We start from the raw sequence: 25,406 nt of genomic DNA, 5'->3' as shown, positions 1-25,406 counted from the left end.
ATTCCTTTGTACCAAGGAAATGGCTTGTGTTTGTGAGGGTTTACTGGAAAGGGAAATGTATTGAAGGACGGGAAGGGAGAAAAATGAGCATGAGAGGATGGTTGGGGAGGAGAAAATCTTATTTTGGTTGGTTTTTTTAATTTTTTTCCTCTTTTCTATTTCGAATAGTTTTGTGACATGGAAGGAAAAGGTAGGAAAAGAGTTTTGTGACACCTCAGGCTTTCTCCCAGGGGAGATGTGGCTGTTTCTGAGGGGGGTTGGAGTGGGATGCTGTGGCTGGGGATGCCTTGGTGGGCTGCACCAACCAGGACGAGGCTGTAGGAGGTTCAGTTGTGGTTGGATGGACAGAAATTGATCAGAGCACCACGCAACAACTTAGTTTTTAAATGTAATAAAAAGCTGTGGGGTAGAAAACCTCGGTAAGGTTCACGCTATGCTTGCTTCAGGATGGGCTGTGTGGAGAGGTGAGCTGCTGGCAGGAGGAGAGCCTGCTCTCGGGGGACTGGCTTTGCAAGTTTGGAAAGTGCCTTGCTCAGTGTCTCAGTGTTGCAATATTTAATTTGTTTCAAGGAAAGTAATATGATTTCTACTTCTGAACGACGCCCCGACAGTTCTTGAAAATAATTTTAGCCCCCCAGTTCAAGTTTTGAGTAGTTCTTGAGCTTGGTTCTGTTAAACATTGTTTAATCATGAAAAATAATGCTGTTTAGATACTACAGTATGGAAGCACCCAGATTTCCCTGATGTTGTTTACTCAGCAGGGTAGCACAGGTATTTCAGATGTGCAGGATTAACATGGAGACTCTAATAAAGCTGCAGTGAACCACAGCTCAGTAATAGCTCCTCTAGCAATTCAGAAGCATTTGAACCCTGTTGCATTAGTATGGCAAAGTGCCCAGGAGCCACTGCTACTGTCAGGAGTGACGGAGGTGTCTGGAAGGTCACGTGAAGCATTGTGTGAGTGGTTGTGTGCCACCTGGAAGGGCAGGTAGCCAGCCTGGCTTTTCACTTCAGGGCTTGTGCTGTGTTCTTTGTCCCCACTGGAGACCGTCCTCTGTGTGGAGCTGGAATTAAACAAGCTATGATGCCTTCTTGCCTAAATATTGCTCTCGGTTGAAAGGGAGCCTGGTATGCCTTGAGGCTTTGAAGTGCTTGGAGAATATCCCGTGGTTTATGTGTGTTGTGGATGGGACTCTCAAAAGTGCTGAGAGGATGTTTTGGGGATATTGTTTCCAGTGACTTTTTTTTCAAATCCCACTTTAGGAAGTGGGGGGAGATGAATTTCAGGGGAACAGGCAAGATGAGACTTCCAGATGAGCTGCTAAAATTAAGAGGATTTGTATAGTCGAGTAAAAATGGGACCATGTACAAAAGAAACAACTGCTGACTTGCTTGTAGGGAATCTGAATAGATGTTCTCTGCATCCAGAACTAACACTGCAGCTTTGAACTGTGCAATTTTTAACCTCCCAGTTGTAATTTATTTCTTTTGCACGTTGAGCAGTAATAGTCTTGAGCATGGCCTTTGGCGAACCTGGAAGACAAAGGTTCTGTTTTTATGTTTGGATCTATGCTATGTTCTGTTCAGGTTTTATGTTGCTGTTGAAATGCAAATAAAGAACCTGAAAAAAGAGCTACAGATTGGAATAGATGGAAGAAATTATTAAACCCAAGAAAAACCTTTTGCAACCAAATATACGTGCTTGTACACTTTCCCAAGGCTGTATATCTTACTATGGAGCCTTTCCCAGGCAGACTTTAAGGCTGGGCTGAACAACAGGTCTTGGTTTAATTGCTCTGCCACTTGGTTACGTGCAGAATTCGGTCAGGGAGATTTGAAGTTCTGCTGTTGCTGAAAGAAGAAACAATAAGACAATGTTCCTAGTTTCAAATTCTGCTTTTTTAGAGAGAGAAGATTAATTTTTTTTTTTAGCTTTTCATTTGAGGTTCTGGCAAAAAGTGATTCATTTCCCCTTTGTATTGTATAATAGATTACATGAGAAGACTCTTCTGTAATGAGTTTGAAGAGCAGTTAATTATTTTTGAGATTGTGTTACATGTGTGTTAGGTTTGTTGTACTCCTCGGTTCACTTAACACAGAGACTCTCACTCTCTTACTTTAGGCAGGTGGTGGCGTTTATGACTTGAACAGAAATGGTCAAGACTTGGTGCCTGGAACCAAACATTCACATCCTGAAGATGGCCTGTAGTTTATCAAACTGATGAAATTACAAAAGGCAGCATGGTAATTTTAGGGGGTTTGGTGTGGCTTCTCAAGGTTGGGGGGTGTTCTTACCCTCCATGGTCTCCAAGTCTTTGTGCAGAAGCCATCCTGGTGCTTTCCTGTTTCTTGCACTATCTGGAGATCAATCCTGGGGTGCTGCTGTGTAAAGAACTCTTCATCCTGTGAGGAGCAGACCGTGAGGAATGGGGACAAACAGGAAGAAGTGGCAGGGCAGTTCCCAGCAGCAGGAGGTGGCCTCGCTGGTCTCTCTGCTGTTTGCTTTGAACTTGGCATGCTCCGAGTCTTCCCTGGCCTGGCTTCCAGCAGCATAAAACACACAGCCAAGCCCACGAGCATGTGATACTTGGTGTTTTTGACGCAGGTTGCGTGGTTGTGCAGCCATAACTCAACAATCACGTCTATAAAGACAGGTAGGAGCAAGCAGGCTACAAGTTGTAGGAATTTTTAATCTCTGCATGAAGCCTAGACAAGTACAATTTCTTTGTCTTTGGGAATGAGTCTTTCTTTCTTTAACCATGGGGTGAGTGAGACACATCCACCCAAGTGCTTGGCAGCTATCAAAGCCCTGATGAAACTCTTCATGTCCCTCACCCTGTGTCAACCAACGTAGCAGGGGACCATCCTCATGAGGTTTGCTCCTGCTGCTCTGTCCTGCTGGGTGTGATGGGGCCTGGGTGGCTGTAGCCAGGGCCAAGTGCTGCTTGGGGACAGTTACCTGCTGCCTAGGAGTATGACCCAAGGCAGATGGGATATAATCACATGGGGATAATTTCTAGGTGCCTGTGCAGAGGTTTTTTTCTTGTCTGAGGAGTCCAGCAAGTGGCAAAATGCTTTGTTGCTCACCAGAATTTTTTATTTTTCTAAGCCTTCAAAGCATAGGAAAACAAGATATAGTGCAGTGTAATATTTTCCCTTACCCATGATGACATTGGCAAGTTACTGCAACTGGAGGAGATTCACTTTTTTAAAAATGGTTTTAGTATATGTAGCACTCAATAGGAGTTGACATGGTGTGAAGGTCCAAGCTCCAGCAGGTCAGTGTGGCTGGAAGCTCTATCCTTGCTGGAGCACCAGCCGTGTATGATGTGGCAACATTGTTTTGCAAGTGTTCATTTCCAGGGCAAGAAGATTATTCCTGTTCCTTACGTAATTTTTTTTTTTTTGGTCTGCTTTCATGTCTTCACCCGTCAGATGGTTACATCCTTATTCTATAAGGATAACAAGATTAACAAACGTGCCAGGAAAAATTTATTTTGGAGAATCTGGCACTTTGTTTTGTGAAAGTCACTGCTATCAAATAGAGCAGCCCAGGAGTGTGTGTTAAAGGAACAAGTAAGGACTTAGAGTCTGCCACATATTAATGATTGTAACTATCATGGATAGCTCTTTCAAGTTTTGTGTTTAAAGCTTTTCTACAAGGCCTATGTCTTTTTCATCATATTTGAGCAGCTAATGTTTTTATACATTAGAGGTGGGGGGGAAATGATTCATGCTCTTTGGAGTCTTGTTCAGGGACAAGGGGTTTTTTTTTAAAAAAAACTTCAATGTTTTAAAATTATGGGAGGAACTGTAGCAATTTGGAAAGTGTTTTATCGAAACAGAGACTTCCTGATGGTGCCTGGCGGAGGCAGAGCTGGGCAGAGCTGGCAGCTGGCTGGCAGAAACAGTACAAATGGGACAGCAGGAATCCAGTGGCTTTGGAGCAGCTGATGGATGAATTGCAAGCACTGTTTTGTGCCCCTTTGTCTGAGGAGATGTGCTTAGCCTTTGTGGCTTTGGTTTGCCGTTGGCTAACGGGAGATGGTCACCATGGCCAAGAATGACTCTCTGCATTCTTAAACTGGTGGCCGTGTCTTTTACAGGCTGAATTTATCATCCATTGTCAGAAGAGGACATGGAGATACTCTTAATATTGGTCTTCTGGCTTAAATTAAGGGAGAATCCCATCATCTTGTTCCTCGGAGGTGGGAGGGAGGGCTGCACCTGACTGGTGACACTTGGGCTGCCTCCTGGAGAAAGCCTAAAGCCTGGACTTGACTTGCAAAGTCATGAGACCCGTTTGACATCCCCATTCCGTGTTGTTCATTCGGTGTGGTCTTGCTGGACTTCTCTCAGTGAGAGGAAAACCATGATGAGGGGCAGGAGAAGCAGGAGTGGTGGTGGTTGGCAGCCTGGTGTTCCCTGTGGGGACATTCAATCTTGCAATGAACCTCTTGGATTCTTGACAGGTCAGGTCTGTTGACCCTTCTGGGCACACTGTGGTGAGTGTTTAGTTATTTACTAAAGCCTTTTGAAGTGAAAGTGGCTTGATGGGGTCTGAGGCTTTTGTGTTCTGGAGAGCTGTGTGAGAATCTTTGCTGGGGTTAGCTATTAGCTGATCGTTTCATTATTTGGCTCTGTAACTAAGTAACTAAATGACTTGAGACTGAAGATAAGCAGCTCTTTGTTAACATTTTATTAAATGGAGACAAATAATAATAATAATAATGATAATAATTTAAAACATAAGGAAGTATCAATCTCTCAGTGACCCAATCTGGAACAGAAACATGATTTGGAATACAATTGCCTATCTTAATAATCTGAACTGGAGCAGTCAGAGTGTCCCCAGTCCTCTATTGTGGTCATGGCTTTTATACAAATAGCTTTACTCCACTTGCTGGCTGGATGGCATAAACCATGCTGTGAGGCTGTATGAGCAGGCAGAGAAAAAGTTCACAGCTGTTTATTTAAGAGCAGCTTGGTTTTCCATGGCAGTATTGTTCAACAGCTCCACCTATGAAGTTTAAATACATTGTGTGCACCACTATTGCAAATAAGGATGTAGCTGAGAGAAGAAAAAAGCAGAAGCTGTGTCCCCTTGTCCTGCAGTGTTTAAGAACACCCAGAGTCATTCTGCACGTGCCTTTGTTGCTTGTTTGGTGTTTTAAGAGGTGACTGACAGGTGTCATTCACATCAGGTAGTGCACCTTTGCAGGAGGGACCAATGCCACAGTTACTGGATTTGCTGGATTTGCTTAAAAAGGAACCTTGTGCTGCCTTAGAATCAAGGAATGATTTGGGTTGGAAGAGACCTTTAAAGGCCATCTTGTCTAACCTCCCTGCAATGAGCTGGGACATCTTCAACCAGACCAGACTGCTCAGAGCCCTGTCCAGCCTGGCCTTAAATGTTTCCAGGGCTGGGGCATCCACTGCCTCTCTGGGCAACCTGTGCCAGTGCCACCCTCATTGTAAAAATTTATTTATATCTAATCTGACAAACCCAGCAATGGGCTGGTTCATAGGCCTCTGGTGATGGCTGAGGATCCAGTTCCAAGGCAGAGCTTCAAAGAGGGCTGTAGGGGCATGGATGTGATAGTGGGTTATCCACAGGGGAGCCATTGGTTTGATGGTACAGCATGGACAGGAGTTCAAAATTCATCCCTAAACTTCAGAGCAGTGCAAAAACCCATGTGCAGTGTCCCAGGGAGAGTTAACTTTGCAGCATAGGTTGTTTAAGTGCTGCTGGGAACTTCTGAACAGTTTGAACTGGTTGATTTTCGCAGTGAAGCTGTTGGGTGGATTCATGCCTCAGAATCCCACCTGTTCTCTGTTTGCTTTTGGGCACCATTTCAAACCCACACTGGAAAAAAGTTTATAGGCAAACATTATAAAAAGTGACAGTCTTAAGTGCTGCTACATTGTAGTTTGGCAACACAAAAGCTTACCTGAAATAACTCACAATTTCCAAACATGACTTCATTATATCATGACAACACTTTGCTGCATCTTCCCTGATACTCTAGAGAGAAAGAAACGGAGGAGGATAATGCGTACCAAATGCTAATCCCTATTTGAAACTTGTTTTTCTTGAGTGTTCCAGTAATTTTCTTTGTAAGAGGAATTTTTTTTTAATTGTAATTTTGAAATAAATTACTCTTCTCGAGTTTGGATTCGGATTTGTGTTGAAAACTCAGTGCAAACTTGGGGTTAGTAGTTTAAAAGAGACTAAATCAGGGATTTGATGCTAAAAAATTATTTTCATTTTAATTTCCTTTTAATTGTGTGTGGGCTCATCCTGTGAGTTTCCTGGCACTGTTCAGCAAAAGGCTCTAATGCACTTCAAGGAGGGTTGAGGTATCATCACCTAAGGTGGCTTTTAAAAAGTTTAAACAAAGACATTTTTAGACTTCAGTACGTTTTTGGCACGGTGTAAACTCTGTAAAAGAAATTTTCTTTGCAGGTAGAGCGTTACAAAGAAGTCTTACCAACTTCAAAGTAAATTAGGTAACTGGCTTCAGGTACCTTTTTTTATTTCGCAGTGAAATCTAATTAAAAAAAATTCTCAAGCAGACTCAAATGCAGTCATTACTGTGACAAAACACATGTAGAAAGGAGCTCATGCTCCTTCTGGAAATTCGATTTCTAAGAGCATGAGGTAGCACTCAGTGAAACACCTGCACTGCAGATCTGTGGGTTTGTGACTGTATTGGCAAGACTGAATTCGTTTATAAGGGGTATAAAGCTGCACTGGAGCCTGTCCTAGACTCTGAGATGGAACTCTGCACGCTAGAAAGTTTAGAGACCTTGTTGTAAAATCTCAATTCAAGAAGCTTTACAGTCTCCATAACTGGCCGTGTTGGGATGGGTTTTATGTGCCACCTTGGTGTGATGCATGTGTCAAATCTGTTCTTTGAGAAAACATGTTTGCCCTAAGGAAAAAGGCAAGAGAAGCTTTGGGAGGGCACATGCCTGGAATGACAGGATTGCAGGATGAGTTGGGGAGAAACTGGGCATGCTGTCTCCCAAGTCCATCAGTAGAACCTGGTATCTAAAATGCATGAGTCCCCCACTGTGCTGGCCCCTTCTGGTGATCACAGAATCATATTTTGAGTTGGAAGGGACCCATGGGGACCATCAAGTCCAACTCCTTGTTCCTTGCAGGGCTACACAAAACTCAGCTACTGACAGAACTTCAGCATTTCCAGACTCCCATCTACAGCCTGCTCAGATGTGGTGCTTGTTTCAGCCTTTCCTGTTGAACGTGTGGTAGAAGAAATGACAGTGTTGTGCCCCAAGGATGAGGAAACATCAGTTTCAGGGTTTTGGTGTTCTCAGAAGGAAGCGTGGACATCAAAGAGCCACCCCTTGGTAGTCCCTCAGAGTCCCAAGCAGACAGAGAGGTGTTTTATTTCTGGGTGCACAGTTGGTGCCTGTGCAGGGCAGGACGTGTCCAGGGTGCACGGTGAGCAGCTGTCTGTGTGCTCTGACCCTCCCCTTGAGCAAACAGAAGATGCCTTGGTGCTTCTTCCCTTTATTTACCATTCCTGCTGCCCTTGGCGAGGCCCTTAGGAGAGGGATTCTGGGGTGGTAGGGAGGAGGCAGTTCCAGGAGCAGTGCCTGTATCTGGGACAGCCTGAGTCCATCGTAGGTGTGTGCTGAGCCTTCCCACTGCACTGTGGAGACAGTCTGGAGTGCCCGGGGCTGCAGTTCCTTTCCCCTTGCTGAGAGCTGGCCTTGTAAGGGGCGGGGATGAAGCTCTAGTAACTATAGGCAGATGTAGTTTTTTGGAAAAAGACTGTGGTTTGACATTCTTCTTGTTACTGGGTTACAAAAGGGAGCTGACGGATGAGCCATTTCGTTCTGAACTTCTGTGCATGCTTTGACTTTGAAAGCTTCGCTTGTGCTCGTGGGTTTCTGCTGTATTCCACTTGGGAGAGGTTGTGAAATAAGTAATGAAGCAAAAAAATAATTTAAAGGAAAAAGTTACTGTCGTGGAGAGTAGTGTTGGCAGTGTAGGAGGCAAATGTAGAGACTTTGTGGTGGGCACAAGGAGGGAAATTAAAGATATATGCTGTGTATAGGAATTCATGTTTATTAGCTTGGTGAGTGAAAGGTTTTTTGGGTATCCTTTTCTTTCAAAACAGCACGTCTCGGGTTTTAAAAACAAAAAAGCCACTTATAATAAAATCAGGTGGGGAAAGATAATTGCTCATTTGAATTATGGACCCAAATGCTAAGATAGGAACTGGAATTTGCCTTTTGAACTCCTCCTGCTCCTACAAGTCCTTTGAAGCCCCCAATCATTGTCCCCAGCTCTCTGTGACTGATGAGAAGGGTCCTGTGTTGGTGTGGCACTGGGAACAAGGGACATGCCAAGACACTGATCAGAAGTGCCTGAGCTTTACTTGTGGTTAACTTCTTGAAAATAACCTGCATGTGGTTCAGTTTTACAACACAGAATGCTGGGCTGATCTGGATGAAACTTTTTTTTGTTTAACGTAACTTGACTTCCGCGGATGAAAAGGGCCTTCACTGACTTGTGTTGGAAATTCTCTCCTTTCCCTTCTCTTTCTTCTATTTTTTCCTCCTTTCCTTCCACCTTCGCAGAGCCACCAACCAAATACCAAATCTCTCAGCCAGATGTTTACTCAGCACTTCCAGGAGAGCCGCTTGAGTTGCGCTGTCAATTGAGAGACGCCGTCATGATCAGTTGGACTAAGGATGGGCTCCCCTTGGGGCCCGACAATAGGACAGTGATTATTGGGGAGTACTTACAAATTAAGGATGCCACAGCCAGAGATTCGGGCCTCTATGCTTGCACTGCTGTTAGGACCCTAGACAGTGATACTCTGTACTTCATTGTAAATGTTACAGGTGAGTGAGTCAAACACAGGTTTTTGCATGTAGAAGCTGTAAAATGTGATGCTAAGACACATTATGACATAGCATGAAACAGTCCACTTGGGCACAGTGAGTTAAGCTGAGTTCTCTAGCTGTTTTGGGGATTTTTCTCCTTGTCCTGACCCTGAAATGGACTCAGTTTGTATCTATGGGCTCTGTAGTGATTAACAGCAGCTGAAGAGCCCTCTGTTTTATGCCACTCTGACAGGATTAAATTAGAGAGTTGCTGTGATGATGATAAAGACAAGTAGAATGAATACAGTTTTTGCCCCCTGCATCAGAAGAGGAAAAAAGGTGTTCTACATCCTTCAAGTTTAGAGATAAATTGTTCTGGAGATGCTCAGTTCTGTTCATCTGAATTTCTTTAACAGAAATTAAAATTTAAAGTGGAAAGAGATGGTTTTTTGCAATTAGCAAACTCCCTTGGGAAACTTTGTAGCACTTCAGGACTATTAGCTAGTTTTGTTACAATGTTATGCAGAAATACCACATTTTGTGGCTGGATTTTCTTTTTCTCTAGCTTCTGCACAACTAACATAAACACTTGTTCTTCTTGATATACAGTCTAAGATGTAGCTTATCAATTTATTTGTAAAAAAAAAAAAAACAGGCTGGTTTAAAGACTTGGTTGTTTTTAATGTGCAGATGCTCTTTCCTCTGGGGATGATGAAGACGACAATGACGGGTCCGAGGACTTTGTGAATGACAGCAACCAGATGAGTAAGTAACAGCGAGCTGCCAGAAGTCACTAGCAAGATCCACGTGGAAAATTATGTCCCATCTTTTGCACTCCTGTCTTCAGAGCTTCCTGATTGTTAACTGCATGTGCTGTCGAGTAGTGATATCTTTGTCCTCCTCCGTTTTCTGTTTCACGTAGCTCGTAACTTGGAAAAGAAAAATAAAAATAAACTAATATTCTTTTGAACATGCTTTCCTGGTCTGTACTTTCTTTCCTCCCTTCTTCCTGCGTTTCCTTTCTTCCTGAATCGAAGTTTGGTCTTTGTCTGGTTTAGACTCTCACAGATGAACTAACTTTTCCTGAACCTGAGCAGAAATTTAACAGAAGAAACAAAGATCCAGCTCATTTTGTTAAAAGGTGGTATGGAAACTTGAAAAAAAAATTAAGTTGTAAGGAGGAAAATCCTTCAATCCTTAATCTCAGCAGAAATCTACCCAGGGAGAATGAATTTGGAGACAGTGAGGTTCTTTTGTCTGTGAAGGACCTTAAGGTTTGTTGCAAAGAAGGCAATTCAGCGCTAAACCCACATTTTATGTTACTTATACATGATGAAAATGGGCTAAAGAGCCTTAAACCTATCTGAATGTTAAACTTCGTCCCCTTTAGAGAATTTGGAAAGCTATTAATAAGCTCTAAATAGAGCACTCTCTAAGAGTAAAAAAAAAGAAGGTACGTAAAATCCATATTGGTTCCTCATGCCGCTGTGCAGCGTTGCAAAACCCCCTCGGTGCCTGGTGGTAAAGTCAATAACACAGAGAGCACAGAAATCCTTCAGGGGAGATGTCAGTGAGTGGCACCCACAGTGGGCAGGGAGGGAGTGTGCTGCTCAGCCTGATCAGTAGCTGGCAGCTGCAGCTTGGAGCACTTGTTCAGGTGACAAAGTACGAGCCTGATTTCGGCTCCCCTGGTTAGTGCCTTTTGTGTACGGCTGCCCCTGGTCTGAGGCTGTGAAACATTAGATGCTATTTAAAATGATATAAGTTCCTAGCTGCCTGTTTGGCCCCTGCCATCTGTTAGTGTGATTAACCCGGGCTGATGCACAGGTGCCTCTGGAAGGGGCTGAGATCAGGCAGCTGGAGGCTGCCCTGACAGAGGAATGTGGTGGCAAAGATAATTGGAGAGTTTGGAAAAGGGACACTGCTTTTAAAAGAGGTTGTCTAGGCAAAACCCACCAATCCAGGCAATGTTAGTGCTGTTCTGAGATGGAGCCATGGTTAGAAATTCCCTTTAGGAAACACTTCTGATGTTTGCTATTTCTTAAAGCTTTGTTGGTGTTGGTCAGAAAAGGGCTTGCAATATTTTCAGTAACAATTGTGCTTCTGATCTGCAGTGGTGGCTTTGGTGATCCATCGTGAGCATAAATGGCTTTTGGAATAAGTAAAGGACCTGCTCTCAAGGCAGCTGGGCTCTGTAATGGCCTCAGGAGGATTCCTGCCCTTCCAGCGACAGGGAGCAGTACTCAGTGGTTGTGCTAATGACGTTCTTGTAAAACGAGCTATCATTTTGAGCTACTGTTAATCAATCTTGATTGGGGAGCTGGTGAAAGGCCCTTGACAGTGTCCATCTGCTGGGACAGGGGTGTGTGCTGCAGCAGGGGCCAGGCACACTCCCTGCTCCAAGTGAAAGATGCCTCTTGAGCGCAAACGTTTAAACATCGCGGACGGCGGGGAAAGTGCAGCCATGGAGATGGAAGGGAGGAGACTGCAAGAAGACAGATCTGGGCCTGAGCAGAGTGTTCCACAAGCAATTCCTTGTTGCATTGCCCTTTAAAAGGTGCCCACTGTGTGCTGAGGGAGCAGTGCAGCCTCCCATGGCCTGAGCTGGAAGCAGGACAATGACCGAAGGCTCGTGGCACCACATCCCTCCAAGCGTTCTGTGTTCAATGAAAAGTTGCATCACAGGGACTGCCCTGGATTAATACAAGGCTGCTGAAAGAGGGCTGTGATTTGGCAAGATCAGAGCCGAATGAAAGTGAGGGGTGGGACTTGGTGTGGTGTGCCTAGTGCCTTGTAAGCCATCTTTTCCTCTTCCAAATTTTCTATCACATCCGAGAGGCCACTTCTAATTGAAGATACTGTGTTACAAGGCAGATGGAAGAGTGAACCAGGAGCTGTGTCTTCCTTGGGTGTGCTGGGGGGCAGGCAGTGGTACACAGTGGCCAAATGTCCTTTACCTTCTCCTGCCTATGGGATGTAGAGCCTGGGGAAGTCCACGACCTCACAAGAGCCCTTGGCTGCTGCTCTTTTACAGAAGCCTTTTAAGTGTTTCCTGAATCATGGTTTGAGCTTTGCAGATCTCAAACGATTTAACTGATAATTTACATACAAATTACAGCTGTGATCATTAAGGATAAGCAATGGAAATTGGCCTGGTTATGCCTTTACTGATGGAAACAAAAGGCCATGGTCTTCAAAGGTTGTTGCTTTTTGATGAAACAATTCTGATAAAGTCCAGCTGTCTTGGCATGTTAATTATGATGAGATGAGGCAGGAAACGGCTGTAGTGCCTTCAACAGGAAGCTGAACCTTGGCATTCTCATTCCTGCATACTTAAAACTAAAACAAACCTTTTAGAACTGTTTTATTTATGCTGCTAAGTATTCTTTTAAGCTGTTTTATTTTCTTTGCCTCTGTTACAGATACATATTTCAGAGGCCAAGGTTTTCAAATGCAGGTGGAGAGGCTGTTGAGGAAATCTAGTGTAATTTTTAAGGCTGCCCAGAAAATACAATTGCTCTTGAAGTCAGTGGAGGCTGTAGGTGACTCTGTAGCTGTGAGGAGCAGCTCATCCTTGGGAGAGGAGGGCACTGGTGTGTACCCATGTGCATTTGACCACTGGCCCTGTGTGTATTTTTCAGCAAGAGGCATGGAGAGCAGATTTCACTCTGGCTTTGGCGTCCCTTTGGCTTGACAGATATTTTAACTGTCTGAAAAAACACTGTGGTAGATTTGTTCCAGACTGCATCCTGAATAGCTTTTTATTACTTCCAGCTTTTGTTGAAGGGATTAGTGCTTGTGGGGAAGGTGCAGGATTGGTTCCACTGCAGAACAGTCCCCTTTCTTCACAAAATGGCTTTGTTGGCAACTTGAGTTTTCCCCTTTGTTACCCTAAAGATGGGCCTTAGCTTGGTTCTGGAGGGTCATCTCCATGGACTAGCTTTTACAAACTTAGGTGCTGATCATCATTCTGGCAGCAGTGGAAAAGACACTGCTGGCCTTACTGCCTCATCCTCATTGTGGTTTTAAGAGGTAGCCCTAATTTGAGAGATTTCTGTGATCCTGATCTGATGCTGGCAGCAGCTGTTGTGGCTGCAATCAAGTCCACCAACTAATTTATCTGTAGACTCCTGGGTAGCCCTGAAGATGCTGCTGCTCTGCCTCGAATGCTGGTCAGGCAACTGGAAGCTTTACAATTTTTTTTCCTTATCGCCCTTTAAACAATTTCTTCTGGGCCAAGCAATGGTAAATTGGCACCAAGAACAAAAAGTATCTAAATGTAATCCACATGCTGTTCCTTTCCTGCCTTGAAGAGTTTCAGAAAGGATGAAACAAGGTTCAAATTCATCAAATCCTGTAGAGTGGAAACCCACTCAGGGGAGCAGCAAAAATTGGATGTTGCCTAGAAGTGTTTTTTAATTAAAGGTCAAATACAATAGTACTGAAGACCTTGGAGGGGTTTGATGTGGTCACTTCAGGCACTCTATTGCCTGCTTGAGGTGCTTGTCAGGCAGGCTTGCAGTTGACTACTTTTGTATTTCTTTGTATAGTGAAGTCCAAATAAAAACTGAGGAGTCCTGAAGTGAAGTGGTCCCCTGGGCTTCCTAATTTCAATTTCACATGCAGGAGATCTGGCTGATGGGATGTAATGTCTTTGCAGCGGAGTGCAGTGTGGGTCAGCAGGATATTTTCTTCACTAATGAGAACTCTAAAAGCAATCAGGAATTCCCACCCGTTCCCCTGCTGCTTGTTACTGCCTCATGCTGGAGTCTGCCCTGTGGTTACTGTGAACTTCTAGTAGTGCTACCACCTACTTCCACCTGTCCTGGTAGCAGTGATGGGATGTGATGGACATGGCCCGTGAGAGCAGTCAGCACCTGGTGGTATCTGCTCATTAACTATGTTCATTACTGGCTTAGTGAAGCTTGGTGTTTTTCCTTTCAAGACAAATTGAAGCAGTAAAAGGTGTTTTTAGGTTATGATGATTTAATCTATAAAGAAAAAAGCTGTGTGTTAATCAGATCAATCACTGGATGAAAGCACAATTTGAGGGCAAGTGTGATGGTTTGTGGACATTGCTGCCTTTTCCTCTTTTGCTTAAACATGCTGAGGAGCTGCCAATAGCAAAAATGTAGGATGTCTTGGAGCATTTTCAGATGGTGTTTTCCATATGTGAAGTCTGCAAGTTTTTCTCCAAGCTGACCTGTAATTCAGGAGCATTGCAGGTTATGCTGAGGGTTGTGTGAGGGGAAACTTTCCAAACAGTCCTTTCTCCCATTCTGGGGTGTTTCCTTTCCCCTTCTGTGGGACAAAACTGAGCTGCTTCTCTTCATTCCTGCCTGCCTCTTCCTGGCCTCTTTTCTGCACCCGTCTCCATCAGAGATTTCCCTCCCTGTGCATTTGTTGTATTGGAGCCTTTCCAGGAGCAGATTGTTCATGGAAAGGATAGTTATTTTCAAGAAAACCAGAGGTTGGGCTGTACTGTGACATGGTACAAACCTGGCTGCATGAAGCAGCTTTGTTTGGGGAGGTGCTGGTGGCTGCATCCCGACCGACTCCGGTGCCCTGGTCCCAGTCTGCACCCTGATGGGAGCTTCCCAGAGTTTGGCCCATCCAGCCCATGGGCTGCAGGGCAGCATTGCCATGGGTGAGCTGTGGAGCCCGTGGCTCAGAGGCTGTGCCTGCCAGTGGCTGCATCTGAGCTTTTTATGCTCCATATGTATGAGAAAGGTGCATGTGATGGACGTGATGAGAAGTGACCGTGCTGGCTGCAGAGTGGCTGGGTTAGCAGTACCCATTTGGAGGCTAAAGGAAGCACTCAGCTCTGTCTGGGATGGTGATAAAACTGGTTTGGATGGTTGATTGTCTTTGACCTGCCCCAGTTTGCTTTGCCTTTGTGGGAGCTGTGGGTAGGGACCAGTAGTGGTCACCTTGTGCTGCCTTGTGCAAGACTTTTTAGCAGTCCGGAGAAAGCAGCCTCAGTACCAGCAAGTAATTCTGCCTTTGCGTGGTGTACTTGTAATGTAATTTGGCCTTTGAGTGTAGTGGTTAATTCCTCTGGTTGGCTTTGTTTAAAGTCTTCTGTTGTTTTAATGTGATCCTGCTTTTAGCAAATAATGTTAACAGTGATTTTCCTTGCATCCCTAATTCACTTTAGTCTGCGTAACAATTCCTTAGTGTTGCAGTTAAATTTTCAATAGTTACTTGATTTTCTATTTTGATTACATGCACAAATTTGCTTTGCTTTTCTACTTCATTAATTTTAACACTAATTGCCACTTCGGGCAAAAAAAAAAAAAACCCAAACACTTATCGTTCATAGCATCATTATAGGACTTGCTTTTAGAATGTTTTCTTTATACTGAGAGGGACTTTGTTAAAGGATTTATTCCTGTATTTTCTGTCCAGCTGTATTTTTATTTAGAGAGGGGGGTAGCAGGATTTCTGAGTTTGCACTGATTGTAAGAACTGCTATAAATATTTGAGGAACGGAAGAGTTTATTTATGGTGGAGTGTTGGCCTGCTAATGAAGGAAATGAAACAGGGCTGAGAGAAATGGAGTTATTTTTCTGGACCCCTCTAGTCCTAAAAATTCCATGCTAATCTGATTTGCTTCAGGAAAACTCCATTGTAAAAGAAATTAATGTTTCCTACTATTAAACAGATCTTGAATCTTTAACTTTAAAAAAAAACTATTATGGTGAGACAACTGAAGCAAGGCTATGAAGTAGTTGAGAAATGTGGACGAAGTAGTGCCAGGATCCAGAGCATGGGATAACCTTGTTTTTGGATCTATGCATCCAAGTTTACTTTTTGGAGGGTGAAAATGTGTGGGTAGTTGTAAATTTTGTTCTGCTATTTCCTCCACTGGTACATGACAAATGTGCTTCTCACTATGTTAATGTGGGTGCAGGCTGGACCAGGACGTGGCAAGGAGTGAGTGAGAGCCAGGAGAGCCATGTCAGGGTCTGCGAAGGGTGATCACCTCAGACAATGTGGGCTGAGAAAGACACTCTCCTTTTATGCCATGTTTTTGGATGTCACTGACCCTTTGGACTTCAAGAGGCTCATTAGTGTGGGAAATTCCTGCAAAATGATAAATGTTTTTTGCTGATCCACATTTACTCATTTGGTTTCCTCCTCCTGGGTTAAGATTTCAGAAATACGTTCCATTTGTAAGTACATTTCAGTGGTTTCTATGGCAGTAGCAGCACGGGTCACCTTGGCATCACACACTGTAGGTTTTAGCGTGCTGACAGACAGGTGGGCGTTTTTATCCCCTGTCTCACAGAAGGGGAAACGTGGAGGCTGATGCTTCCAAGAGACTTCTGTCTTGGTCTGTCTGGCTTCACAGCTGAGGCTCAGGAACTCTGATTTTGAACCCTCATAGTAACTCAGCTTGAGGTCAGAAGCATCTGATGAAAACTCGGTCCCTCCGTCTTACTTGATGTATGCAAAACAAAGGTGGTCTGTGGTTAATTGTTGGAATTTTGTCACAAATTGAATACTAAGAGCAGCAGACTGACCCTTTTGCAAAACCCTGGCTGACACTTGCAGCACATGATCTCCATGGTACTTTAGGTACTCTGCCTAAACCGTGCTTAAAACGAGTACGTGCGGCTCCTTATAGCTGTGGAAGGGGCTGGAGAGGGAGCTCAGTTCCCGAGTGCTGATGTTTTCTGGATGTCTCCCTTTGGAACAGGGGCACCTTACTGGACACACACGGACAAAATGGAGAAGAGGCTCCATGCCGTGCCAGCCGCCAACACCGTCAAGTTCCGCTGCCCGGCCATGGGAAACCCAACGCCGACCATGCGGTGGCTGAAAAACGGGAAGGAGTTTAAGCAGGAACATCGCATTGGCGGGTACAAGGTAAGGGCTCATGATGGGATTTTGTAATTTGTGTTCTTGACCAAAGCTGTAAAACAAAAAACAACCTCTCAAACCCAGCCCTCCTCCCTCTCAAAAAAAACCAAAACCAAAAACTTGCTGAAGTCAACAGAAAACTCTTTTAATGGCCTTGGATCAAACGTGGAAGCAAAAGGAGGTAGTTGTTTTCTTCTGGGGAAGGGTGGGTGGTTTCTTTGGCGGTTACTGAACACTAATTCTATATTTATTTTTTTTTCTGAAATTCAAGCTTCTAGCCTAGCAGCACAGCTAAGGATTATTTATAGAGACGTATTTGGAAAACTAAAGACTGACTTTGCAAAGCAGATTAAGACTGTTTTGCTCTATTCACTTTTGGCTGCATTGTTAAAAACATGACCGTTCGCTTTGGTGAGTGTAAGGCAGTTTAATAAAGGGAGGCTTGGAAGTCAAAAGTTATTATTTTCTATAGAGTTTATGGCCTGTGAAACTGAAATGGGAAGAATTTGAGGGAAAGTAACAGCAATTACTTGGAAGGGTTTGTTTGAATTTTAAACAGCTTCAGATTAGATGTCTTATTTTGAGTTGGTGGTTACTGATTAAGGGAGAGTTTTAGGGAGGCCAGCTCGCTCTGTGTGTTAGTGCACGGACCTTTAACCTCGTGGTATCTGCCTAGGTCAGGTCAGAAGTCAGGATTCGGTCATCTGATCCTGCTCTTCCAAGGAATTGGGAATGCGTGACTTTGATGGCAAATTGCTGTTCAAGCGTTGCCATTTCTGAGTTCCCTTCACCTCTTCTCTGGGTCTTCTCTCAGCAGCTTCCTCACGTCCCCGACACCTCAGCAGCTCCTCCCCAAAGAGGAGAAGTTTCTGAGGCAGTCACCTCGTGTCAGGGTTGGAATCCCCAGCCTGGAGCTTTGTGCTGAGCTGCTCCGAGCAGTTTGCAGTCATTGTTAGGCGCAAGTTACCTGGCTTTGCCAGCCAGAGCTCAGCTCTGAGTCCTGAGGCTGCCCCCCAGTCCTGCACCCCTGCCTTGCCCCATGATTGCAGCGTTGTTGGGGGGCTGCCTTGGTTGAGCCATTGCTTTGTGCCGCTGATTCAGGTCCTGCTCGGTGCAAAAAATCTGTTTTCCAGTGCAGAGGAGGACAAGCCTCAGTCTCCTTTCCTCTCTAGCTGGATTTACTGTAGAAAGTGTCAGTTTTTCCAGCATTTGTGTTAGCAGAGAGCGGAGCCCAGAAAGTCTCCCTGCATGAGCACTAATTATCTAAGTAGACTTTTCCATCTATGTTTGCTTACACCATAAATTACTGTTGCTTATGAGTGTACACCTGGCAATACCTTCTGCCTTTCATAACACTGTGGAGTGTTAACGAATTGGCTCCAATTCAGTGATTTTTGCCCTTCTCAGTGCTTTTTTAAAAACAAAAAAAGCGCCAATTAAGGAAAAAAAAAATAAAAAACCAACCAAACTAATCCTGTCTTGGAAAATAATACTAACTGTTCTGGTACTAACCAGACTGTTATTTGAACACTTTGCATCTGATGAAGGGGAAATGAAGATATCACTCTTGAAGACCATGAAGGAAAATGTGTGTCTAGAGGCAGGATGAGATACCTGGTGTCTGGTTTGGGAGGGGGATCTTTGGTGGGCTAAATCAGCTCGTGTGGGGCACCCATGCTGGCACTGCTAGTCTGTGCTGGGGAGCTGGGTGAGATCATTTAGACTTGTGCCCATTAAGTGGCACAAATTAAACTTCTGGTCATGTGTGTTAAATGTATTCAATTTCCTAGGTATGTATGTACTCTGGGAAGGAGCCACAGATGCCTGTTCCTAAAGCCAGCTGGATAAGTGAAGCCTATAAATCTAATTCTAAATCATAACTTCTTATATCTCTTTAGTCCAAAGGAAAAAAAAAGGCACACAGCTGAGGATTTCAGACTTTCTTGTTGCTCAGAAATACATTACATTTTAAATTATGTTGTAGGATTTACTTACCATTGTCAAATCAACCAAATCCATGTATACTCTATATTCTGTCATTTTGAATAATCATCTTTGAAGATGGAAGCTTGTTTCCAGTGTATGGGTGTTGAAGAGTGAGGACTCCAGAGCTTTTGGAACCTGTGTCCTCATCTTGTCAGAGGGGCAGGCTGAAGTCACTGTGGGCTCGTGCAAAATTATACTAGAATAGAGAGAAAATTGCGTTTTCTTGACACCACTATACCAAGGAACTTTTAATGAAGGAATCCTCAGGAAGGACTGAGTCTATCAGTGTTGGTCTGTCTTCAACCAGGTATCACAGCAGCTCATAAGTCTTGCACCTTCTCTTGTCTTGAATCTGAGGGCATTTTTGCTGGAGATATTCACAATACTTTGGGATAGAATAGCTGAAACCAAACCGTATCTGACAGAAGAAACAATCATCCTTTGAAGCCTTAAGGGACAAAGGGAAGGGAGAGAAAACGTGAAGCTTCCCAGTAATCCTTCAGCCACCTCTTTCCTGCTAAGAGCTAAGAAATCCCTTGGTGTATTGTTTTTATCAAAATCAGATAGTGGCCTGTAGCACTTTGTCCCTCGGACTGGGGAATGTCTTGAGTCAATTTGCACTCAGGCAGACTAGAAGGAGGGTGTATGTGCTGGCCAAGATAGCTTCCAGGGCGGAATTCCTGCACTCTGACTAATTCTGGGTGGTGAATTTCAAAATTGATCCTTGTATGATCTTTCAAGACATACCCAATCTCCTTAAAATAAAGAGAATGGGATCAGTTATTGAACATCTAAATCCTTTTTACTGTGATTTTTTGAAGTGATGATAGCTCTTGTTTGGGCCTTTAGAGGCATTTAGTGTTTTCTTTGAGTTGATAATCTAAATCCTCCCTGAGACCACAGGAGCCTTTTCTTTCCTGTACACCACCCAGAAAGCAAATGTACTTCTATCAGCTGTTACTGTTTAAGCATTAACACGTGTGTGTTTTCACCTATGCCTTTGGATAAGCTTCATCACTGCAGTCGTCTTACACACACTTAAATTCAGCCAGGTAAATACAGAGTAAGAAAAGTTCTGATTATAGGAACAACTGCACAAGCCTATGGCCTTTGCAGGGATGTTCTGTACTTGTTCTCTCTGCCTGAGCAGTACTGCTGTGTGTCTGTGGTCTGAACTGTACTGATTTTGTGGAGAGTTCTATTTTGGTTTCTAATCCTTCTTTCCTTCAAAATTAGTTTAAAATTGATCCATTTTTAGCTAAGTGACAACTTTTCATGACATTATCTATTCAGTGAAGACACACATTTTAAGACTGAACAGAACTGTCCACTATTCTTTACGGGATATTCCAAAAGCAAAAAGTTTCTATGAAACATTCCTTGCCCTTTCCTAGGTCTCTAACCAATATTTTTTGGCATTTTGATTCCAATTTATTTCCCACCTCCAAGCTATAACTTAAGGGTGCAGTTTATATGCATTTGATATAGATAATTTAGTTAAAAAATTGCATCTTTCAGAGAGATTGTTTGGAAGAATGGTTTAAGATTTGATGGAGAAGATTCCCCCAAACACCACCCCCCCCCAAAAAAAAAAAAAAAAAAAAAAAAAAAAAAAAAAAAAAAAGCATGTCAGTAATTTTCTAGAAGTATCCATAACTGGTCAGGAAAAAGCCTGGATGAAGGGATGTGGCCTTTCACTTAAAAAGGCCACATTACCAAAGCCTGTGTTTCAAGCTGTGTGGGTGCAGGGATGTGGCTGGACTGTGGCATGTCTGAGAGTGAAATGTTGAATTTGGAAATATTCAGTGCGAGAAGAGGCTGCTCATCCCCAGCAAAGGGGTTTTTTCCTGGACTTAGCAATGCTGCACTTGTATCCAGAAAGCACCAAGCCAAGAAACTGAATCTTGCTGAGTCCAGATCCCTGACATAAATCCAGTTGTGTGACAATATGTCATAAATGCTTTGGGCTTCTGCAACAGTTGTTTAGCTTAAACCGAAGTGGCTTAAGCTGTTGTTTTGTTATAAAGATATTATCTCTGTCCATGGAGTTACAAGAAGGGAAATTGCACAAATACTTTTTAATATTGCCATCCAGTATATCCACTTGTGGCTGTAAGTTAGTTATGTTTTCTTATTGAGCATAAACAATTCCTTGTGTTTTCCTATCAAATTAATTACTTGCAGCTTGTTTACAATTTTTATTTTGTTTTAACTTCAGTGGAACTGTGATCTGTTCTTCCTGTTTTGCAGTTAGATTGGTTAAAAACTCTTGCTCTGATTCTGAGAAGTGTGTTTTAAACTTGTAATGGCAAAAAGTTCAGGTCACTTTGACCAAGTGTCCTTCAAAATAACTCCCTAAGAAGTAAAATATTCAAAACATGTAGCAGTTGTATTTGTTATTAACCAACAGTTTACGACAGTGATTCTTCCTGACCCAAGCTTTGACTTCCAAAGTGGCTTAGCTGAACAATGAGATGCTAAAGTAACACTGATAAACTCTTTCTAGTTCTATAAACTTATTCCTTAGCTCTTCACAGAGTGAGGAAAAGTCAAGGTACCATTTTGATGAAATCAATGTGATTGTTTGACCATTAACGTGAGGGGCTGAGGAGAGGAGCTTTAAGTTTGGGCTGGAGATTTTGAGGCCGTGTCACACATTTTTCTGATGTTATCGTAGCATCCATGCTCTTCTCCTGCTGCTGGAGTCTTGTCCACACTTCTTTGCTTTTCAAAGCCCACATGGCCAGTCATTAGCTAATATTATTAGTCCACAACTGAGTAATAATAGTAATATCCAGCTATTGAGATAATTACTGGCTGGGGGAACTAGGAAAGCCAGGAGCCCCTTACAGAGAGAACTTCTCTTCCAAGCTTTGGACTGAAGACACTTTTACCCCAGCTCTTGGCATTGGGATGTGGCCCTGTGCAGCTTTTCCTGCTGGATAAGGACCTACAAAATAGTCAGGCACGATGCAGGATTTCATAGCTATAGTTGTAATGATGTTTTAAGAATGTATGGTTACTGGAAGCGTCACTGAATGGTCCATAAATTTTTCTGGTGTACAGCACTGAATTACTGCTTTCCATTTGGCTGATTAAAATGACTGTACCAGATTGTGTTTTATTCCATTTGCTGAAATATGTACTTTGCAGTTGAAGAATTGTACGTTGCAGCTACAGAATGTAAAGCTTTCTGAGCACTTTGTCAAAAATGTAATGCTAAAACAAGGAATTAGTCCATAGCCAGCAAAAGGTCATTTTGGGAGCCAACTTCTGATGCAGGAAATATATCTATGTACTGGATGGCTCTGTATCCTTCCAGTACTGGCTGGATCCTATTTGCTGTGAGACCAATTCCAGCACTCCTTTGGAGTTCAAATGGGAACAGAATCAGTACCTTTAATAAATTCTGCCTGAGAGGGATTCTGTGAGATAAGTGTATATCCTTATGCTCTGTTTCCGTGAGGGTTTTCTTCAGGCACTTCTCATGAGGCAGTATGAGTCTAGGATTCATTTCTTACTTGTGGTACCCCAGAGCAGCAGGAGGTTGGGGGAAGGCATCCCAAACATCACCCCTCAGTTTCTCTAAAACATGAGCTGTGTAACTGTGCCTTTAGGAAGGATGGAGACTTAGATGTTAGGGGATCATACCCATCCTCTGTTGTTCATGGGTGGTTACTACCAGCTGGCTGTTTGGAGACAGATGGGGAATATCCTGAGGGTGTGCATTCACTTTAGAGTGGATTGAAAGGTAAAGTCCAGTAAGACAACTGCTGCTAATTGGTGCCATCCTGGTCAGCCTGGGAGGACTGAGTGTACACTGACATCTGCAGTGCTCAGAGCAGGGGCCAGGTGAATATATAGCAGAAGGTGTGAAAGCTTTCATTGCTACAAGCCATGCTGTCCTGGATCAGGCATAAATCATTTCAGTGTCCAGAACTGTCGAACGAGCACAGAAGAGGCTTTCAAACACGGATTACACAAAGTTAATTACTCAGGGAAGAGTTCTTTCAGAAGGGGGAGAGGGTGAAACTCTGCTTGAGAAGATGCCAACCTCTCTGGTTCCATCCCCCAGGTCCGTAACCAGCACTGGAGCCTCATCATGGAGAGCGTGGTGCCGTCGGACAAGGGGAACTACACGTGCATAGTGGAGAACCAGTACGGGTCCATCAACCACACCTACCACCTCGACGTGGTTGGTAAGTGAAGCTGTCATGGGCAGGACAGTGTTTTTAACTCGTGACTTTCTCTATTAAAGCATTTAGAGCTGAGCTGATACATTCTGTGTTTATTTTGGAGATGATTTCACAGTACTCTAAAGATAAGATTTCACTGCACAGCCAATTGCTTCATAACTTTATATATTCATCTGTCTCACTCGTGTCTCTAGGATTAATCTACCCCTGCCTTGGCAAAAAGTGTAATATCCACCCACAAGTTTACCATGACGACCAAATAATAAATGCTGGTGCAATTTTAATCATTAGTATTACAATTTAATTATTACTTGTACAATTGTACTAACACAGACTTTAATAACTGTAGTTATGAAATCCTTTAGAGTCCTGTTATTATAGATGAATTTTTTTTTTTTTTTAATGAAAAGCTAGATACTGACTTTGGTGCAGCTAGAGCAGATCTGGAGCTTCAGGAAAGGCACTTTGCATTCACAGCAGTCTAACAGAGATCTGACTGGAGCCTGTTGGGTGGGCTCTGAGCAGTGCCCAAAACACAGATGATAAAAATTCTGAAGAAGTGTTTTACCTGAGGACAAATTCTAAGCAGCTGTGGGAATTTTTAAGTAGTAGCAAAGCTGTGATTACACAGGACTATTAAACACAGGCTTAATGATGTTACCTTATTAATACCTAAATCCTGTTGACTTTAATAAGGCTCACAGATGTTTATTTAAATGCTTAGCTAACTTAGAGCTTGAAATTTCAGGAACCATTTCTATTCCCCTCTAGTCTTGCTGATTAGCCTGGATGGGCGTGAGCAATTTTATTGACTCTAAAGGCATTGCTGTCCAGAATAATCAGTGTGGCTTTTCTTATAGGACCTGCTGGTAGGACCTTTAGGGATCTGAGCCATGGTTTCTGAAGTTTTCCTTGACTAGGCTTTGCTCTCTCCAGCTTTGGGAGGTGATCTGAGCATTACAAGCTCTGTGAATAGAACTTTTGATCAATCACTATTGAAAGCAAAAATTGATTTGATTATTGCATACTGTTTTCAGCTGGTGACAGACAGCCCAACTCCATAGATTCTTTGCGGAATATCTTGCTGTAAGTTTGGGGTTGTATGACTAAAACAGTGACAAAATATTAATGTCCCATGTTCTTGATTGGTTTTACACGAGTAAAAATATATTCCTTGCGTTGTTTTGGATGGTCTTTAAAAGTAGTGTCTTGTTTTGTTCTGAGACCACCTAAATCTGTGGAAACCCCCAAATTGTCAGCTTTTCTGGGCAGAAGAAAGGAAAACATTCCCTGTGAAAATACCAAGGAGAGCTAGCCTTTGTGGAGCAGAGGAGGGGAAAGATCACTTTGTGATGGGGATGCTGTCAGACTAAAGCCCCGCCACCAGCCCTCACACATTTAAGTCTTCAGAGCCCGTGAACCACCCAGCTCCCCTGTGCTTGAGTCTGGGGAGTCGACACTGAAAGCAGTGAGGATTTCCATAGCCTTGGCAATATTTTGTCACAGAGTGAGCTGTAGGTATGCTTGAGGGGAGCTGGGTGGCTGGCAGAGCCATTTTTGTTTGAACACTTGTTTAAACAAAGTTTATGGAGGGTGCAGCAGCAACGGCTGCTGGGGATGGCTGTCAGTTGTTGCAGTAAGTTGTGTTCTGCATGGTGTGGTTCTCTGCTGGCCACCTCACCCAGGGCTCAGGCTGCCTGCAGCCTTTCCTTGCTGACTCAAAACCTTTCCTTGCTGAAATGAAACTGGTTGAAAATTCCCCTTCTCTACCCCCTGTTTGTTTTCCTGTCCCAGCCTGGTGTGTTTCATGTTGACCATAAATTTCTTCACCCATTTTTTTTTTCCTAGCAAATGTGTTCATGGATGATGCGGTCACTTGAGCAAATATTTGTCAGAAGCCCTCTCACCTCCTCTCCTGCTTTGAGCCTTTTGAATGTCTTGCATTGAGGAATATTTTGCAGAAGTTTATTTTTCCTGGCAGTAAATTATAGTGACCTGCATGAATGAATGGAATGGTAGTAAGGATTATGTCATTTATTTAAATGTCTAGTCCTTCCCTATAGAGAGGCAGAAAAGTAAATAATGAGGTTTTCAAAAGTGATGAGAGGTTTGGGGTGCTGGATACCCAGCTGATGGCACCCATAGGACCCTGCTTGTGTCTTGTAAAAAATGAAACCAGAAGTCCAAAAATTACTTCTGCAAGTCACAACCTGCATTCTGCAGTCCTGCGTGCTTACTAATTTTACCACTCCTTTTCTTCATTTCATTTGATGGGTTCAAGGTTATAATTGTGAGTCTGTTTGAAAACCTGTGCATGGGAATGTGCACCCTGGGTTGAATTTAGTGTGAATCTCTCAAGAGACTGGGATTTCAGCCTAACGGGGGGTTGATGTTGGAGTGCTCAGCCATTCCTGTGTGGCTGGAGGCTTGCAATAATTGTGGAGCATAAAATTGCTGAAGCAGTAAATTAAGGCTGGCCAGAAGGGGAAACTCTGA

General features: G+C 43.4%; 1 protein-coding gene across 10 annotated transcripts in view; it reads left to right on the top strand.

Moving 5' to 3' along the window:
* Positions 1 to 25,406, top strand: part of FGFR2 (fibroblast growth factor receptor 2) — an 80,770-nt gene that overhangs the window by 11,892 nt on the left and 43,472 nt on the right. For 6 of the 10 annotated variants that reach the window (XM_069020162.1, XM_069020163.1, XM_069020161.1 and 3 more), the window contains exons 3-6: positions 8,614 to 8,880; positions 9,553 to 9,627; positions 16,565 to 16,734; positions 22,790 to 22,913. In XM_069020162.1, the coding sequence (XP_068876263.1) occupies positions 8,614 to 8,880; positions 9,553 to 9,627; positions 16,565 to 16,734; positions 22,790 to 22,913 (636 nt within the window). The remainder of the gene's footprint in view (positions 1 to 8,613; positions 8,881 to 9,552; positions 9,628 to 16,564; positions 16,735 to 22,789; positions 22,914 to 25,406) is intronic. The other 4 variants (XM_069020164.1, XM_069020165.1, XM_069020167.1 and 1 more) reach the window with 2 other exon arrangements.

Source organism: Aphelocoma coerulescens, chromosome 6, assembly GCF_041296385.1.
Source record: "Aphelocoma coerulescens isolate FSJ_1873_10779 chromosome 6, UR_Acoe_1.0, whole genome shotgun sequence".
Lineage (NCBI taxonomy): Eukaryota > Metazoa > Chordata > Aves > Passeriformes > Corvidae > Aphelocoma > Aphelocoma coerulescens.
Note: the sequence above shows the minus strand (reverse complement) of the source record. Positions and strands in the feature narration are given on the sequence as shown.